Source organism: Oncorhynchus clarkii, chromosome 5 (genome assembly GCF_045791955.1).
Source record: "Oncorhynchus clarkii lewisi isolate Uvic-CL-2024 chromosome 5, UVic_Ocla_1.0, whole genome shotgun sequence".
NCBI lineage: Eukaryota > Metazoa > Chordata > Actinopteri > Salmoniformes > Salmonidae > Oncorhynchus > Oncorhynchus clarkii.
This window is the reverse complement of record NC_092151.1, coordinates 94,315,190-94,333,746: the sequence shown is the minus strand read 5'-3', so window position 1 is coordinate 94,333,746 and position 18,557 is coordinate 94,315,190. Positions and strand designations below refer to the sequence as shown.

At 43.1% G+C, this 18,557-nt stretch overlaps 1 protein-coding gene across 6 annotated transcripts in view; it reads right to left on the bottom strand.

The window, feature by feature from the left end:
- LOC139409583 (histone deacetylase complex subunit SAP130-like) overlaps nucleotides 1-18,280 on the bottom strand; it is a 51,289-nt gene extending 33,009 nt beyond the window's left edge. For 2 of the 6 annotated variants that reach the window (XM_071154952.1, XM_071154957.1), the window contains exons 1-9: nucleotides 18,098-18,280; nucleotides 12,267-12,371; nucleotides 8,628-8,767; nucleotides 6,907-7,065; nucleotides 5,237-5,431; nucleotides 4,860-4,959; nucleotides 4,574-4,677; nucleotides 4,207-4,316; nucleotides 1,898-2,045 (exon numbers count right to left, since the gene is read on the bottom strand). In XM_071154952.1, the coding sequence (XP_071011053.1) occupies nucleotides 1,898-2,045; nucleotides 4,207-4,316; nucleotides 4,574-4,677; nucleotides 4,860-4,959; nucleotides 5,237-5,431; nucleotides 6,907-7,065; nucleotides 8,628-8,767; nucleotides 12,267-12,360 (1,050 nt within the window). In that variant the 5' untranslated portion in view covers nucleotides 12,361-12,371; nucleotides 18,098-18,280. Of the gene's footprint in view, nucleotides 1-1,897; nucleotides 2,046-4,206; nucleotides 4,317-4,573; nucleotides 4,678-4,859; nucleotides 4,960-5,236; nucleotides 5,432-6,906; nucleotides 7,066-8,627; nucleotides 8,768-12,266; nucleotides 12,372-12,742; nucleotides 12,778-15,995; nucleotides 16,033-18,097 lie in introns of those variants that run through there. The other 4 variants (XM_071154956.1, XM_071154953.1, XM_071154954.1 and 1 more) reach the window with 4 other exon arrangements.
- Nucleotides 18,281-18,557: the final 277 nt, after the last annotated feature.

Sequence of the window (18,557 nt, the reverse complement as noted above, 5' to 3'; positions counted from 1 at the left end):
GAAATGTTCCGTATTGACTGACCTTCATGTCTTAAAGTAATGATGGACTGTTGTTTCTCTTTGATTATTTTAGCTGTTCTTGCGATAATATGGACTTTTTTTTTAAACAAATAGGGCTTTCTTCTGTGTACCACCCCTACCTTGTCACAACATAACTGATTGGCTCAAACACATTAAGAAGGAAATACATTTGACAAATTAACTTTTAACAAGGCACACCTGTTAATTGAAATGCATTCCAGGTGACTACCTCATAAAGCTAGTTGAGAGAATGCCAAGAGTGTGCAACGCTGTAATCAAGGCAAAGGGTGGCTACTTTGAAGAATCTCAAATATAAAATATATTTTGATTTGTTGAACACTTTTTTGGTTACTACATGATTCCATATGTGTTGTTTCATAGTTTTGATGTCTTCACTGTTATTCTACAATGTAGAAACTAGTAAAAAATAAAGAAAAACCCTTGAATGAATAGGTGTGTTCTAACTTTTGACTGGTACTATATGTGAGAACGCTGCTCATTGACTACAGCTCAGCGTTCAACACAATAGTGCCCACAAAGCTCATGGGGGCCCCTCAGGGGTGTGTACTTAGTCCCCTCCTGTACTCCCTGTTCACCCACAATTGCGTGGCCAAACACGACTCCAACACCATCATTAAGTTTGCTGACGACACAACGGTGGTAGGCCTGATCACCGACAACGATGAGACAACCTATAGGGAGCAAGACAAAAGAGCTGATCGCGGACTACAGGAAAAGGAGGGCCGAACACGCCCCCATTCTCATCTACGGAGCTGTAGTGGAATGGGTCGAGAGTTAAGTTCCTTTGTGTCCACATCACCAACAAACTATCATGTCCCAAACACGCCAAACCAGTCGTAATAAGGGCACAACAACACCCATTCCCCCTCAGGAGACGGAAAAGATTTGGCATGTGTCCCCAGATCCTCAAAAAGTTATACGTAAGGGGACAATCAAGTCTGAAATTTCTAGGTGGAAATGACTAACTTCAGAAGCCTTTCAGGTGCATCAAAGCTGGGACCGAGAGACTGAAGAACAGCTTCTATCTCAAGGCCATCAGACTGTTAAACAGCCACCACTAGCACTGAGTGGCTGCTGCCAACACACTGACACTGACTCAACTCCAGCCACTTTAATAATGGGAATTGATGGGAAATGATGTAAATATATCACTAGCCACTTTAAACAATGCTACCTTATATAATGTTACTTACCCTACATTATTCATCTCATATGCATACGTATATACTGTACTCTATATCATCGACTGTATCCTTATGTAATACATGTATCACTAGCCACTTTAAACTATGCCACTTTGTTTACATACTCATCTCATCTGTACATACTGTACTCGATACCATCTACTGTATCTTGCCTATGCTGCTCTGTACCATCACTCATTCATATATCCTTATGTACATATTCTTTATCCCCTTACACTGTGTACAAGACAGTAGTTTTGGAATTGTTAGTTAGATTACTTGTTATTACTGCATTGTCGGAACTAGAAGCACAAGCATTTCGCTACACTCGCATTAACATCTGCTAACCATGTGTATGTGACAAATAAAATTTGATTTGATTTGATTTGATTTTTAAACCTCAAATACACTGTTAAACATTTCCTGCAAGTTAAAGATTTCCTGCAACAGGGAGATCAAATTAAGATCCTACATCGGTACGTCTTCAAATGGGGAACTAGATATACAAAGTGCTTTCATTTATAAACAGCAAAACAGAGATGTATATGAAAATACCCTGAAATAAAAAGGTGACATTCTATACTGTTGCCTAATACTAAACATTTGATCTCAAATCCAAGATGCTGGAGTATAGCGCCAAAGGTAAATATTTTATCGTCAAAGGTTATGACCTGTGTCATGGTGTGGGGGGACTGGGGTTTCTGCCCCCCTATAGCAGGGTGGGAGGGCAGGGTGATGCGCGTGGCTGTGTCCCTGGCACCCTGGGGACGTTGGATACTGATGGTGGCAGGAGGAGGGTGGATGGTCAGCCCTGGATGCCTGGAGGAGGTAACACAAGACATCATCAACCCACCATCCCCTTTAATGTGACATCATCTACCCACCAAGCCTTTTAATGTGACATCATCGACCCACCATCCCTTTTAATGTGACATCATCGACCCACCATCCCTTTTAATGTGACATCATCAACCCACCAAGCCTTTTAATGTGACATCATCAACCCACCAAGCCTTTTAATGTGACATCATCAACCCACCAAGCCTTTTAATGTGACATCATCAACCCACCAAGCCTTTTAATGTGACATCATCAACCCACCATCCCTTTTAATGTGACATCATCAACCCACCAAGCCTTTTAATGTGACATCATCAACCCACCAAGCCTTTTAATGTGACATCATCAACCCACCATCCATTTTAATGTGACATCATCAACCCACCATCCATTTTAATGTGACATCATCAACCCACCATCCATTGTAATGTGAACGCTCTGGTGGGTATTGTTTCAAAACATGGTCAATAAATTTCAAATTTGAATTCTAAACCTTGTGGGCACAAACACACATGTTGTCATTTACACAAGTGGTTAAAGGTAAGTCCTATGGTTTATTTTCTCATTTATACAGGGGGTTTTAATTTGGGAGCAACTGTGCAAAAAAACTAAAACCATATATTTGTTTTCTTTCTGTACCGTTGTTTTTCCCGAGCGCAGATTCGTTAGCGTCACGCTTGTACCATTACTACGGAGCAAACTGTTTGTTTTCCGAACCCAAACAGTTCAAAAGATCTGACACATATTACCGACACAATCTTTTTCTCCTCCTGTCATAAACCATGTCCGTTCTAAAACTACTCGATGGCTGCATTTGTTTTACACCGTGTTCCAGTCATGCTAGCTAGCTAGCTAGCTGACAACCTGGTAACTTTACCAGCTAACAACCTGGTAACTTTACCACTACACCCAAACATCAGTCATGTTACCTCATTAGCTAGCTAGCTAACAACCTGGTAACTTTACCAGTACACCCAAACATCAGTCATGTTACCTCATTAGCTAGCTAGCTAACAATCTGGTAACTTTACCAGTACATCCAAACATCAGTCATGTTACCTCATTAGCTAGCTAGCTAGCTAACAACCTGGTAACTTTACCAGTACACCCAAACATCAGTCATGTTACCTCATTAGCTAGCTAGCTAACAACCTGGTAACTTTACCAGTACATCCAAACATCAGTCATGTTACCTCATTAGCTAGCTAGCTAACTACCTGGTAACTTTACCAGTACATCCAAACATCAGTCATGTTACCTCATTAGCTAGCTAGCTAACAACCTGGTAACTTTACCAGTACATCCAAACATCAGTCATGTTACCTCATTAGCTAGCTAGCTAACAACCTGGTGACTTTACCAGTACATCCAAACATCAGTCATGTTACCTCATTAGTTAGCTAGCGAAAAACCTGGTAACTTTACCAGTACATCCAAACATCAGTCATGTTACCTCATTAGCTAGCTAGCTGACAACCTGGTAACTTTACCAGTACATCCAAACATCAGTCATGTTACCTCATTAGCTAGCTAGCTAACAACCTGGTAACTTTACCAGTACATCCAAACATCAGTCATGTTACCTCATTAGCTAGCTAGCTGACAACCTGGTAACTTTACCAGTACATCCAAACATCAGTCATGTTACCTCATTAGCTAGCTAGCTAGCTAACAACCTGGTAACTTTACCAGTACATCCAAACATCAGTCATGTTACCTCATTAGCTAGCTAGCTAACTACCTGGTAACTTTACCAGTACAGCCAAACATCTGGGGACACAGAAAGAAAGGGGATATCTTCTTCAGGAAGTCAATGATCACAGCAATGAATGAATGACAGATCTCTTGCATGTCGTCATCACAGTTTAGCTTTTTATAATAAACAAATGCCTTTACAGGGTTACATATTAGTTTCTGGAGCACAACATGTGCTTCAGAAGTAGCTGGGAATCATTTAGGCTATATCGCAATCTTATTTTCTGGTACTCCAAACTTTTTAAAGTTGGGAGCGCAAGTGCTACCAATGAACATTTTTAATTTAGAGCCCTGACAATGAGTTCATCTGACTCTGGATAAGTACATAAAGCGCCAAAATCTCACACTATCCCTTTAATGCTAGTCTAGCTACTAGGCCACTTACCCATGCAGCACCTCTGCAGACTGGGTGAACGTTGGGTTGATGACAGGGGACTGGTTCCGAGTGGCTGAGATGGGGACCACTGCTGTAGAGCTGGTGACAGGGGAACGAGACTAAGGACGAAGAGAGGGAGAGAATCACACTATGTTTCCCTACAAGACTGACTGAACTGTCAACACAAACAATCATGAACGCAGGAGTTATCCTTTGTTACAATGAAGTAAGTCAACCCCCCCCAGGGGGGCAGTCATTTCCTGCACTACAAATGAGGAAAAACAATGGTGTGTAAGTTAACATTTGATCTGTAAACCCTTCACAAGCCTCCCGCCATAATAATGCAATTGAGCCGTAATAACGCTGGGGTAGGCACCTGGATAGACTGGTGGTTAACGTGATGCACTGCACTGGCCCCTGATGCTGGTCTGAGAACAGCAGGCCCTTTACAGCTGGACATCACTGCTGCAGCCACCGCCCCTGGAAGACAGACAGCACAATATAGACGAGGGAAGAGCGCCCTCTAGAGGCCGAGCCAGAGAAGTGCGACCCTCCGGCCAGTAATATCGGTTTAGGGTAAATGGGAAGTGAATGTTTGATGTGAAACGGGTGGGTGTTAGGCCTCCAACCAAAACGCTGGGTTAGGGAGATGTAGTACGTACCTCTTGGTAGGTGAGAGGTGAATGTGTGTTGAGGAACAGAAGGAGACCTAATTATCTGGATATTAGCTGGCACGAGGTGATGCCGATTACTGGAGTGGCCCTGAAATAGGAATAGGTCAAAAACATCAGTCCCTAATAAAAAGGTTTTCCTGGACGCAGATTAAGTCTAATCCTGGATTAAAAACACCTTTTCAACAGAGATAATCTACTGATGTAGTTTTGATCCCGGACTAGGGCTTAATCTGTGTCCAGGAAACTGCCCCCTTATTGGCTCATTCATTAAAGTTATTAAAAAGCAATGATCACAAACAAGAGCCAATAAGAATGTAATGATCACAAACAAGAGCCAATAAGAATGTAACAGGCTATGTAGTCACCTGTTGTCCACTGATGGTTGCCACAGGGATGGAGGAGGTGGGAGCGATGTGGCTCTCCAGGGTGACAGTGATGTGGCCAAGCAGGGCAGGCTGCACCTTGGGAGGCAGAGGGAGAGGGATGTGACCCCCCTGGCCCTGGCTGGAGGCTGGAGCTGGGGCGATGAGACGACTGGGTACTAGCGATTTCAGGGCAGCCTGAAACAAAAACAAAAAAAACACCACAGAAAATATAGATTTGTTTCTATGATATTTGCAGTCCTAAAACACATAGATTTGATTTAAGCTAGTGATAACATAAAATCTTTTTTGATTCTATATTTTAGGACACTTTTGGGAGTATCAACTTTTCCTCCTTGACTGAGTGAGTTCTCAATCAGATGATGGCAGACAGGGGAAAAAGGGATGTGTTCATGCTGTCGTGTATAGTTGGCTATACACCACAAACAGATCTGGGATCAGACTAGGGAAGAGAGGGTTCCCCCTCTGGGGTGTTCTAATTACCACCCTAATACCTTTATAGATAAAAACAGATCTGGGATCAGACTAGGGAAGAGAGGGTTCCCCCTCTGGGGTGTTCTAATTACCACCCTATTACCTTGATAGATAAAAACAGATCTGGGATCAGACTAGGGAAGAGAGGGGGGGGAAATGGGGTGTTCTAATTACCACCCTAATACCTTGATAGATAAAAACAGATCTGGGATCAGACTAGGGAAGAGAGGGGGGGAAATGGGGTGTTCTAATTACCACCCTATTACCTTTATAGATAAAACAGATCTGGGATCAGGCTCGGGAAGAGAGGGGGGGGAAATGGGGTGTTCTAATTACCACCCTAATACCTTGATAGATAAAAACAGATCTGGGATCAGACTAGGGAAGAGAGGGGGGGGAAATGGGGTGTTCTAATTACCACCCTATTACCTTTATAGATAAAACAGATCTGGGATCAGACTAGGGAAGAGAGGGGGGAAATCAAATCAAATGTATTTGTCACATACACATGGTTAGCAGATGTTAATGTGAGTGTAGCGAAATGCTTGTGCTTCTAGTTCCGACAATGCAGTAATAACCAACAAGTAATCTAGCTAACAATTCCAAAACTACTGTCTTGTACACAGTGTAAGGGGATAAAGAATATGTACATAAGGATATATGAATGAGTGATGGTACAGAACGGCATAGGCAAGATACAGTAGATGGTATCGAGTACAGTATATACATGAGGTGAGTATGTAAACAAAGTGGCATAGTTAAAGTGGCTAGTGATACATGTATTACATAAGGATGCAGTCGATGATATAGAGTACAGTATATACATTTGAGATGAGTAATGTAGGGTATGTAAACAAAGTGGCATAGTTTAAAGTGGCTAGTGATACATGTATTACATAAGGATACAGTAGATGATATAGAGTACAGTATATACATTTGAGATGAGTAATGTAGGGTATGTAAACAAAGTGGCATAGTTTAAAGTGGCTAGTGATACATGTATTACATAAAGATACAGTAGATGATATAGGGTACAGTATATACATTTGAGATGAGTAATGTAGGGTATGTAAACAAAGTGGCATAGTTTAAAGTAGTCAAAAGTAGTGCACTAAATAGCAAAAATAGCAACAACAAAAAAAGTGCAATTCCGAGAAACAGCCATGGAGAGGTCTTACCTTAATTTGCCCGTCGACGAGGGCAGCAGGCTGGGCCTGCATTAGCTGGACAGGAGGGTTGAAGACGGTGACAGGTTGACCAGGTGTACCTGCCTTGTTGGGCACCTGCTGGGACAGAGCTGGGACCGGGGACTGCAGGCTGTGGATCTGAACCGGGACCTGGAGGAGGGACGATGAGATAAGATTTTGACTTTGTAAGACATATCAGGGGTGGATTCTGGGAACGGATTAAAGCCTAGTCTTGGACTAAAGAGTTTGATGGAGATTCAGGACACAGAACATTAGCCAATAAAAAGCCTACAATCAATGAGAAAATAGAGAAAGTGCAGTTAATGATATCTGTACATTATAGGCTGCATCCCAAATGGAGCCATCAAATACATGTACACTATCAACTAGACCTGGGGTACTCAAATCTTACCCTACGAGGTAAGGAGCCATCCTATCCCCTACAGCAAGGGTACTCAAATCTTACCCTACGAGGTAAAGAGCCATCCTATCCCCTACAGCAAGGGTATTCAACTCTTACCCTACAAGGTAATGAGCCATCCTATCCCCTACAGCAAGGGTACTCAACTCTTACCCTACGAGGTAATGAGCCATCCTATCCCCTACAGCAAGGGTACTCAACTCTTACCCTACGAGGTAAGGAGCCATCATATCCCCTACAGCAAGGGTACTCAACTCTTACCCTACGAGGTAATGAGCCATCCTATCCCCTACAGCAAGGGTACTCAACTCTTACCCTACAAGGTAATGAGCCATCCTATCCCCTACAGCAAGGGTACTCAAATCTTACCCTACGAGGTAAGGAGCCATCCTATCCCCTACAGCAAGGGTACTCAACTCTTACCCTACAAGGTAATGAGCCATCCTATCCCCTACAGCAAAGGTACTCAACTCTTACCCTACGAGGTAAGGAGCCATCCTATCCCCTACAGCAAGGGTACTCAACTCTTACCCTACGAGGTAATGAGCCATCCTATCCCCTACAGCAAGGGTACTCAACTCTTACCCTACGAGGTAATGAGCCATCCTATCCCCTACAGCAAGGGTACTCAACTCTTACCCTACGAGGTAATGAGCCATCCTATCCCCTACAGCAAGGGTACTCAACTCTTACCCTACGAGGTAATGAGCCATCCTATCCCCTACAGCAAGGGTACTCAACTCTTACCCTACGAGGTAATGAGACATCCTATCCCCTACAGCAAGGGTACTCAACTCTTACCCTACGAGGTAAGGAGCCATCCTATCCCCTACAGCAAGGGTACTCAACTCTTACCCTACGAGGTAAGGAGCCATCCTATCCCCTACAGCAAGGGTACTCAACTCTTACCCTACGAGGTAAGGAGCCATCCTATCCCCTACAGCAAGGGTACTCAACTCTTACCCTACGAGGTAAGGAGCCATCCTATCCCCTACAGCAAGGGTACTCAACTCTTACCCTACGAGGTAAGGAGCCATCCTATCCCCTACAGCAAGGGTACTCAACTCTTACCCTACGAGGTAAGGAGCCATCCTATCCCCTACAGCAAGGGTACTCAACTCTTACCCTACAAGGTCCGGAGCTTTTCTGTTCTACCGGAGAATTAGTTGCACCCACCTGGTGTCCCAGGTCTAAAATCAGTCCTTGATTAGAGGGAAACGATGCAAAAACATAGTTGGAACTGGCTTCAAGGTCCAGAGTTGAGTTTAAGGGAACTAGAGTATCCACTAACCTGGGGGTAGGGTCTGACCACTCCAGTCTCCTGCTTGTCTTCTCTGAACGACAGGGCTTCTTCTCCTCCCCTGCTGCTGGCTGGATGGTCCTTGGGACCATGGTGGTCCACATCACCGCTACTGTCCTCACCTGGTCCTGCTAGGGAACCATTAAAAAGCCTGCAGTGTGAGTTTTAATAAACATCATAACATACAATTGGAGAGAATTTACCAGAAACTCTGGAGGACTGTGGAAATGTGTTCAGTTCCAAATGGCACCTTATTCACTATGTAGTACTACTCCTTTTGGGACGACAAACTGAAAATTACCGACACCAACACCGCCTTCCTCTTATGTTGTTAATTTTCAGTGATTTTGCTACACAACGTTCCTGTAGATTGTTCTAGAACCATTATTTGGTTGACGGTAATAGACTATACATTATGTTGATTCCTACTATGAACGTACAGTGCCTTCAGAAAGTATTCATACCCCCTTGACTTAACGCATCCCCCCCTCACCCCCCTTGCTACACACAATACCTCACAATGACAAAGTGAAAACACGTTTTTTTTTTTTTTACATTTGCAAATGTATTGAAAATGAAATACAGAAAAATCGTTATTTACATTAGTATTCAACACCCCTAAATCAATACATGTTATTTATTACCTTTGGGCAGCGACTACACCTGTGAGTCTTTATGGGTAAGTCTCTACGAGCTTTTGCACACCTGGATTGTACATTATTATTTTAACATTTCTTCAAGCTCTGTCAAGTTAGTTGATCTTTGCTAGACACCCATTTTCAAGTCTTGCCATTGATCCGAGACGATTTAAATCAGAACTGCAACTCGGCCATTTAGGAAGATTCAATAACTGGGGCGGCAGGGTAGCCTAGTGGTTAGAGCGTTGGACTAGTAACCGGAAGGTTGCGAGTTCAAACCCCCGAGCTGACTAGGTACAAAATCTGTCGTTCTGCCCCCTGAACAGGCAGTTAACCCACTGTTCCCAGGCCGTCATTGTAAATAAGAATTTGTTCTTAACTGACTTGCCTGGTTAAATAAAGGTAAAAAAAAAAAAAAAAAAAAACTAGCAGGGTTGGACAGTAGCCAGAATTTACAGTGTTACCAGTTTAGTACACAAGGGGGCGCCAAATATATGACACATTTCCATGGAGGCTGCTAGCTAAACATGCCATTAAGCTCAAATGAAAATAAACCAATTGCAAAGACGGGTAATGCAGCTCATGAAGTTATAGTATCAGTCAAAAGTTTGGACACACCTACTCATTCAAGAGTTTCTTTATTTGTACTATTTTCTACATTGTCGAATAATAATGAAGACAATAAAACTATGAAATAACCGATATGGACTCAAGGAATTACCAAAAAAAAAAACGTTTTCAACATGCCATTAAGCTCAAATGAAAATAAACCAATTGCAAAGACAGGTAATGCAGCTCATGAATTTATACATATATAGAGTATCAGTCAAAAGTTTGGACACACCTACTCATTCAAGAGTTTCTTTATTTGTACTATTTTCTACATTTGTCGAATAATAACGAAGACAATAAAACTATGAAATAACCGATATGGACTCAAGGAATTACCAAAAAAAAAAACGTTTTCAACAAGTCTAAATATATTTTAGATTTGAGATTCTTCAAAAGTAGCCACCCTTTGCCTTGATGACAGCTTTGCACACTCTTGGCATTCTCTCAACCAGCTTCATGAGGTAGTCACCTGGAATGCATTTCAATTAACAGGTGTGCCTTCTTAAAAGTTCATTTGTGGAATTTCTTTCCTTCTTAATGCGTTTGAGCCAATCAGTTGTGTTGTGACAAGGTAGGGGGGCTATAAAAGACCAAGTCCATATTATGGCAAGAACTGCTCAAACAAGGAAAGAGAAATGACAGTCCATCATTCCTTTAAAACATGAAGGCCAGTCAATACAGAACATTTCAAGAAATGTTTAAGTTTCTTCAAGTGCAGTCGCAAAAACCATGATGAAACTGGCTCTCATGAGGACCTCCACAGCAAGGAAGACCCAGAGTTACCTCTGCTGCAGGGGCTGAATAATTTTGCACGCCCAATTTTTCAGTTTTTGATTTGTTAAAAAGGTTTGAAATATCCAATAAATGTCATTCCACTTCATGATTGTGTCCCACTTGTTGTTGATTCTTCACAAAAAAATACAGTTTTATATCTTTATGTTTGAAGCCTGAAATGTGGCAAAAGGTCGCAAAGTTCAAGGGGGCCGAATACTTTCGCAAGGCACTGTAATTTGTTTTTCAACAGGACAATGACCAACACACCTCCAGGCTGTAAGGGCTATTTGACCAAGAAGGAGAGTGATGGTGCTGCAACAGATGACCTGGACTCCACAATCACCCAACCTCAGCCCAATTAGGATGGTTTGGGATGAGTCGGACAGCAGAGTGAAAGAAAAGCAGCCAACAAGTGCTCAGCATTTGTGGGAACTCCTTCAAGACTGTTGGAAAAGCATTCCAGGTGAAGCTGGTTGAGAGAATGCCAAGCGTTTGCAAAGCTGTCATCGAGACAAAGGGTGGCTACTTTTGAAGAACCTAAAATATATGATTTGTTTAAAACTTTTTGGGTTACTATATGATTCCATGTGTTATTTCATAGTTGTGATGTCATCACTATTATTCTACAATGTAGAAAATAGTACAAATAAAGAAAAACCCTTGAATGAGTAGGCGTGTCCAAACTTGTGACTGGTACTGTGTGTGTGTGTGTGTGTGTGTGTGTGTGTGTGTGTGTGTGTGTGTGTGTGTATATATATACACATATTTGTATTTATTTTTATGAATATTAACTAATTTAATTCATTCTGGCCAAGGGATCCGTAAAATAAGTTCAGAGGGTGTAATACCATACAATGTAACATTCATTTACATTATTCATTGACATTACTCATTTACATTAACATTATTAACTTACATTACATTTACATTATTCATTTACATGATTCATTTACATTATTCATTTACATTATTCATTTACATTGACATTATTAATTTACATTACATTTACATTATTCATTTACATTACTGTTTAGCCATTTATCAGACACCCTTATTCAGAGCTTCTTGCAGTTAGTTGGTGCATTCATCTTAAGATAGCTAGGTGAGACAACCACATACTGGGAAACCTAGGCCTGGGAGACTCACAGGGATATTGGTATCCACAGTACTGGACAACTTAGACCTGGGAGACTCACAGGGATATTGGTATCCACAGTACTGGACAACCTAGGCCTGGGAGACTCACAGGGATATTGGTATCCACAGTACTGGAAAATATCTATCCTGTCTCTGCCACATGGACATTGTTTTTGTAGAATTGCAGGATATTCGCTTGAAAACTGCTAAATTTTTATCTCCAATGCCAAGAGGTGGGCCTTTAAAATGTTTCTTCCCACACCCCAAGACTTGGTTTGTCCGGCCGTAGTAAAACTCCTTGTAAGCTATTTTATTTTATTACCTTACTCGAGTTGTGTTCTGATTATGAGGGGGTCCCTGATGAATTTAGTATCACAAAAGGGGACCCCGGCCCCAAAAAGTTTGAGAACCCCTGATATAGGGAATAGTATGCCATTAGGAACACGCCATATTCAATATAAATGTTAACCTGGCTGTTTGGATGACTGATTGATGGAGACCGGCTTTCCACCAGGATTACTCTGAGCAGGCATTCCAGCTGTAGAAAATGGCTGAGAACTCATCTTTCACTATCCTAGAAGGGAGAAGGATGGAACAACCATTATATAAAACAAAAATTTAAAAAATGAGATCACACGCCTCTTTCTCAATTCCTTTTTTTCTCCTTATCTGATCAAATGTATTGGCGGATAAGGTCCAAATTCCCTCCCCTCAATGGGTTTTGAGAAGAGATGGCGTGAGGAATCGACATGAGTCAACACAAATTTCATGACCGTCATATTTTTTATTTAACCTTTATTTAACCATTATTTAACCATTATTTAACCTTTATTTAACCTATATTTAACTAGGCAAGTCAGTTAAAAATGAATTCTCATTCACAATGACGGTCTAGGAACCGTGGTTTAACTGCCTTGTTCAGGGGCATAAACAACAGATTTGTACCTTGTCAACTCGGCGATTCGATCTAGCAACCTTTCGGTTACTAGTCCAACGCTCTAACCACTAGGCTACCTGCCACCCTGTCACAGCCCTGGGAAGTAAAGATGAACGGAGACAAATCCCATTCTAGCAGCTCTAGCAACTCACTAGCCTCGGTACCCTGTCTTTCATTCACACAGAGCCAGCTACCTTTGTGTGAAATGGAAATGCGTTTAAGCTGAAGTATTTTTACATATCATCGCTCTGTCTGCGATCAATGAATGTCCCGAGTGATTTAGGAAATTCAGACGTTATGAAAAAAATAATGGGGTGGCACATTCTAGCTAGCTAGTTACTTTACCAGAAGAGACCCACCCTACTCGTTACGCTTGTTTACAACGAGCTGCATTGGGGTGGGAACGCAATCATGGATGGTTACATTAAGACAACGCGGAGCCGGTGCGAGATATGGGTCGGAAAACATATCTCAATGCAGGGGTGGGAGTATCCTTTGATCATGACTCTCAGTTCTGCCTGGGCGGTATACCGAATTTGACAATACAACAATATTGATGCACGGACCGGATTGGGTTTTTACTTTACCTTCTATAACAGTATTTTAAATGTTTGGTTTGTTAAATGTGATACACTGTGTGTAATGTCAATTTTAATAGTTAATTTTTTCTTATACTTCCCTATTTGAGTCGTCTCTCTCCATGCCGCTTTCCACACAGACCTAGCCCCACCCCCTGCTTTCCACACAGACCTAGCCCCACCCCCTGCTTTCCACACAGACCTAGCCCCACCCCCTGCTTTCCACACAGACCTAGCCCCACCCCCTGCTTTCCACACAGACCTAGCCCCACGCCCTGATTTCCACACAGACCTAGCCCCACGCCCTGATTTCCACACAGACCTAGCCCCATCCCCTGATTTCCACACAGACCTAGCCCCAACCCCTGCTTTCCACACAGACATAGCCCCACCCCCTGCTTTCCACACAGACATAACCCCACCCCCTGATTTCCACACAGACCTAGCCCCACCCCCTGCTTTCCACACAGACCTAGCCCCACGCCCTGATTTCCACAGACCTAGCCCCACGCCCTGATTTCCACACAGACCTAGCCCCACCCCCTGATTTCCACACAGACCTAGCCCCACCCCCTGATTTCCACACAGACCTAACCCCACCCCCTGATTTCCACACAGACCTAGCCCCACCCCCTGATTTCCACACAGACCTACCCCCACCCCCTGATTTCCACACAGACCTAGCCCCACCCCCTGATTTCCACACAGACCTAGCCCCGCCCCCTGCTTTCCACACAGACATAACCCCACCCCCTGATTTCCACACAGACCTAGCCCCACCCCCTGATTTCCACACAGACCTAGCCCCACCCCCTGATTTCCACACAGACCTAGCCCCACCCCCTGCTTTCCACACAGATATAACCCCACCCCCTGATTTCCACACAGACCTAGCCCCACCCCCTGATTTCCACACAGACCTAACCCCACCCCCTGCTTTCCACACAGACCTAGCCCCACGCCCTGATTTCCACACAGACCTAGCCCCACCCCCTGATTTCCACACAGACCTAGCCCCACCCCCTGACTTCCACATAGACCTAGCCCCACCCCCTGATTTCCACACAGACCTAACCCCGCCCAGACACTCAAGGAGCGCATTTATTCTCGCTTGACTACGAGGCACTTGTGTTCAGTCTGCATGGTCAATGCAGCACATGAAACGAGGCAATCATTTGAGAAACCAAGGCTATCGAGTCTGCCGATGAGGATGTGGTGATTTCGAGTCGAAAGCCTTGGCCAGGTCAATGAATACGGCTGCACATTATTGTTCCTTATCGATGGCGGTTAAGATATCGTTTAGGACCTTGAGCGTGGCTGAGGTGCACCTATGACCAGCTCTGAAACCAGATTGCATAGCGGAGAAGGTATGGTGGGATTCGAAATGGTCGGTAATCTGTTTGTTGACTTGGCTTTCGAAGATTTTAGAAAAGGCAGGGTAGGATAGATATAGGTCTGTAGCAGTTTGGGTCAAGAGGGGGATGACCGCAGCTGCTTTCCAATCTTTGGGAATCTCAGATGACACGAAAGAGAGGTTGAACAGGCTAGTAATAGGGGTGGCAACAATTTCGGCAGATAATTTTAGAAAGAGAAGGTCCAGATTGTCTAGCCCGGCTGATTTGTAGGGGTCCAGATTTTGCAGCTCTTTCAGAACATCAGCTGACTGGATTTGGGAGAAGGAGAAATGGGGAAGGCTTGGGCGAGTTGCTGTGGGGGGTGCAGTGCTGTTGACCGGGGTAGGGGTAGCCAGGTGGAAAGCATGGCCAGCCGTAGAAAAATGCTTGTTGAAATTCTGGTGACAGTGTTTCCTATCTGCAGTGCAGTGGGCAGCTGGGAGGAGGTGTTCTTATTCTCCATGGACTTTACAGTGTCCCAGAAAATGTTTGAGTTTGTGTTGCAGGAAGCAAATTTCTGCTTGAAAAAGCTAGCCTTGGCTTTTCTAACTGCCTGTGTATATTGGTTCCTAGCTTCCCTGAAAAGTTGCATATCACGGGGGCTGTTCGATTCTAATGCAGAACGCCATAGGATGTTTTGTGTTGGTTGAGGGCAGTCAGGTCAGGAGAGAACCGAGGGCTATATCTGTTCCTGGTTCTAAATTTCTTGAATGGGGCATGCTTATTTAAGATGGTGAGGAAGGCATTTAAAAAATAATAACCAGACATCCTCTACTGACGGGATGAGATCAATATCCTTCCAGGATACCCCGGCCAGGTCGATTAGAAAGGCCTGCTCGCTGAAGTGTTTCAGGGAGCGTTTGACAGTTATGAGTGGAGGTCGTTTGACCGCTGACCCATTACAGATGCAGGCAATGAGACAGTGATCGCTGAGATCTTGGTTGAAAACAGCAGAGGTGTATTTAGAGGGCAGGTTGGTTAGCATGATATCTATGAGGGTGCCTGTGTTTACGGCTTTGGGGTGGTACCTGGTAGGTTCATTGATAATTTGTGTGAGATTGAGGGCATCAAGCTTAGATTGTAGGATGGCTGGGGTGTTAAGCATGTTCCAGTTTAGGTCGCCTAGCAGCACAAGCTCTGAAGATAGATGGGGAGCAATCAGTTCACATATGGTGTCCAGAGCACAGCTGGGAGCAGAGGGTGGTCTATAGCAGGCGGCAACGGTGAGAGACTTGTTTTTAGAGAGGTGGATTTTTAAAAGTAGAAGTTCAAATTGTTTGGGCACAGACCTGGATAGTAGACAGAACTCTGCAGGCTATCTTTGCAGTAGATTGTCGTTCTATCTTGTCTGAAAATGTTGTAGTTAGGGATGAAGATTTCAGAATCTTTGGTAGTCTTCCTATGCCAGGATTCAGACACAGCTAGAACATCCAGGTTGGCAGAGTGTGCTAAAGCAGTGAATAAAACAAACTTAGGGAGGAGGATTCGAATGTTAACATGCATGAAACCAAGGCTATTACGGTTACAGAAGTCATCAAAAGAGAGCGCCTGGGGAATAGGAGTGGAGCTAGGCCCTGCAGGGCCTGGATTTATGACTACGACACAGTTTCCACTTTGCTTCTTAATATAAATCCACAAGCATCCTATAAATTACACTATTAGTTTGTATTTATTATATTTGCAAAAAGCTAGTTTGTATTTTCTTAACAAGTTGTGTTACCAGCTTATGCTATTCGCTAGCTACACTGACGGAAGACAGAGGAACCACCTGTGGTAATTAGCTATCTAGCGTGCAATTAGCATGCTCTGAACACCTGTGGTAATTATCATGCTCTGAACACCTGTGGTAATCAGCATGCTCTGAACACCTGTGGTAATTAGCATGCTCTGAACACCTGTGGTAATTAGCTATCTAGCATACTCTGAACACCTGTGGTAATTAGCTATCTAGCGTGCTCTGAGCACCTGTGGTAATTAGCATGCTCTGAACACCTGTGGGAATTAGCTATCTAGCATACTCTGAACACCTGTGGGAATTAGCTATCTAGCATACTCTGAACACCTGTGGTAATTAGCTATCTAGCATACTCTGAACACCTGTGGTAATTAGCATGCTCTGAACACCTGTAGTAATTAGCTATCTAGCATACTCTGAACACCTGTGGTAATTAGCTATCTAGCGTGCTCTGAGCACCTGTGGTAATTAGCATGCTCTGAACACCTGTGGTAATTAGCATGCTCTGAACACCTGTGGTAATTAGCATGCTCTGAGCACCTGTGGTAATTAGCTATCTAGCATACTCTGAACACCTGTGGTAATTAGCTATCTAGCGTGCTCTGAGCACCTGTGGTAATTAGCATGCTCTGAACACCTGTGGTAATTAGCATGCTCTGAACACCTGTGGTAATTAGCATGCTCTGAACACCTGTGTGTAAAGGAAGAAGGCCACCAGAAACGTGTTGACACTGAAAAATACTGTCGGGTAACACTGTGTACATTAATTAAGTGTATATTTAGCATTTGTGAAATAATGTTGATGTAATATGAAAGTATAGGGCTTTACATTTCTACAACTATATTGCAATTGAGAATCGATTCACGTTTAGATATTGTATTTGGCTGCCAGAGTCATCCTACCTCTGTAAATAAGTAATGGCACTTTAAGGAGCAACGGTAACGTTAGGCTCCTTTAGAGTACATATTGGGCTAGGATGGGCCACTGTACTTCAAATTGTACCTTTATCCACAATGCCCGATCGAGAAAATTGAAACACTACTAGCAGTGTGGATAAAGGTCACCTTTGGGGTACAGTGGCATATTGACATATCCCGTCCCTGCATTGAGCTAGGTTACCCGAACCATATCTCCCGCCAGCTCGTAATGTAACCATGATTGCGTACCAACCCCCGTGCAGCTCAGTGTAAACAAGCGTAACGCTACGGTAGGTATCTTTTAGTTTATTCAACCATTAACTATGTAAATTTGTATTGGCGGATAATGTTATGGTAAGCTAGTTACTATGAAACCCTAACTATGCAGCTGTTAGGAGCAATAAGATAAATCACCGAATAGGCACTGCTCTGAAGAAAGTGCATATCTGCTTTGACAGGATCACAAGCCGATGGCAGCGGCCACAGTCGAGCTCTCAAATAACACGTTTACATAACGTTAACGTTTAATTTTGATCGCATATCCAGATGGTTAACCTTACAAAATAGCTAGCTAAGGATAGCTTGCTAGCTGCAGCTATCGCTAAACAAACATTGGGTGAACTTACAATATTCTTACAATATTTATAGAATGCCAAAATAAGTTGGGGAAAAGCTTTATCGACAAAAGCTTTTGACGATACATTGGCATAATTCTTTTTTTTAAACATGCTAAAATACCGTATTCGTAGTGTTTTGTTTTCTCCAGGCATTCGTCTTTTCTTTTCAACAACATATATAACCGGAAGAACGAAGAGAAGCTCACAATTATTATTTTTTCGTCCAATCATCGGAGGGAATTGTGTAAACCCTTTGACAAATCACAAACGGAGCGGAGGAGTCAATCGTTTCTGCGTAACGATTGGCTGGAATGGCATAACTATTCCCGCGCTGAGAATGTTTTATAGACGTTTAATAAACAGGGTAGTTTGGATACTGGTTACTGATTGGCTAAAACAGCTTCTTTTTTTTTGCCATGCGTACGTGATACCGTATACCATGACGTTTAAGCCTGTTCACGTTGATAAAATGGCTACGTCAACAATAGTGCAAATAGCCGATGTACAAAATAAGCATTTAGATTTGAAACAAAGTGGGCACTTAGCTGATTCACTGACTGGTGTGTAGAAAAAAAGGGGAT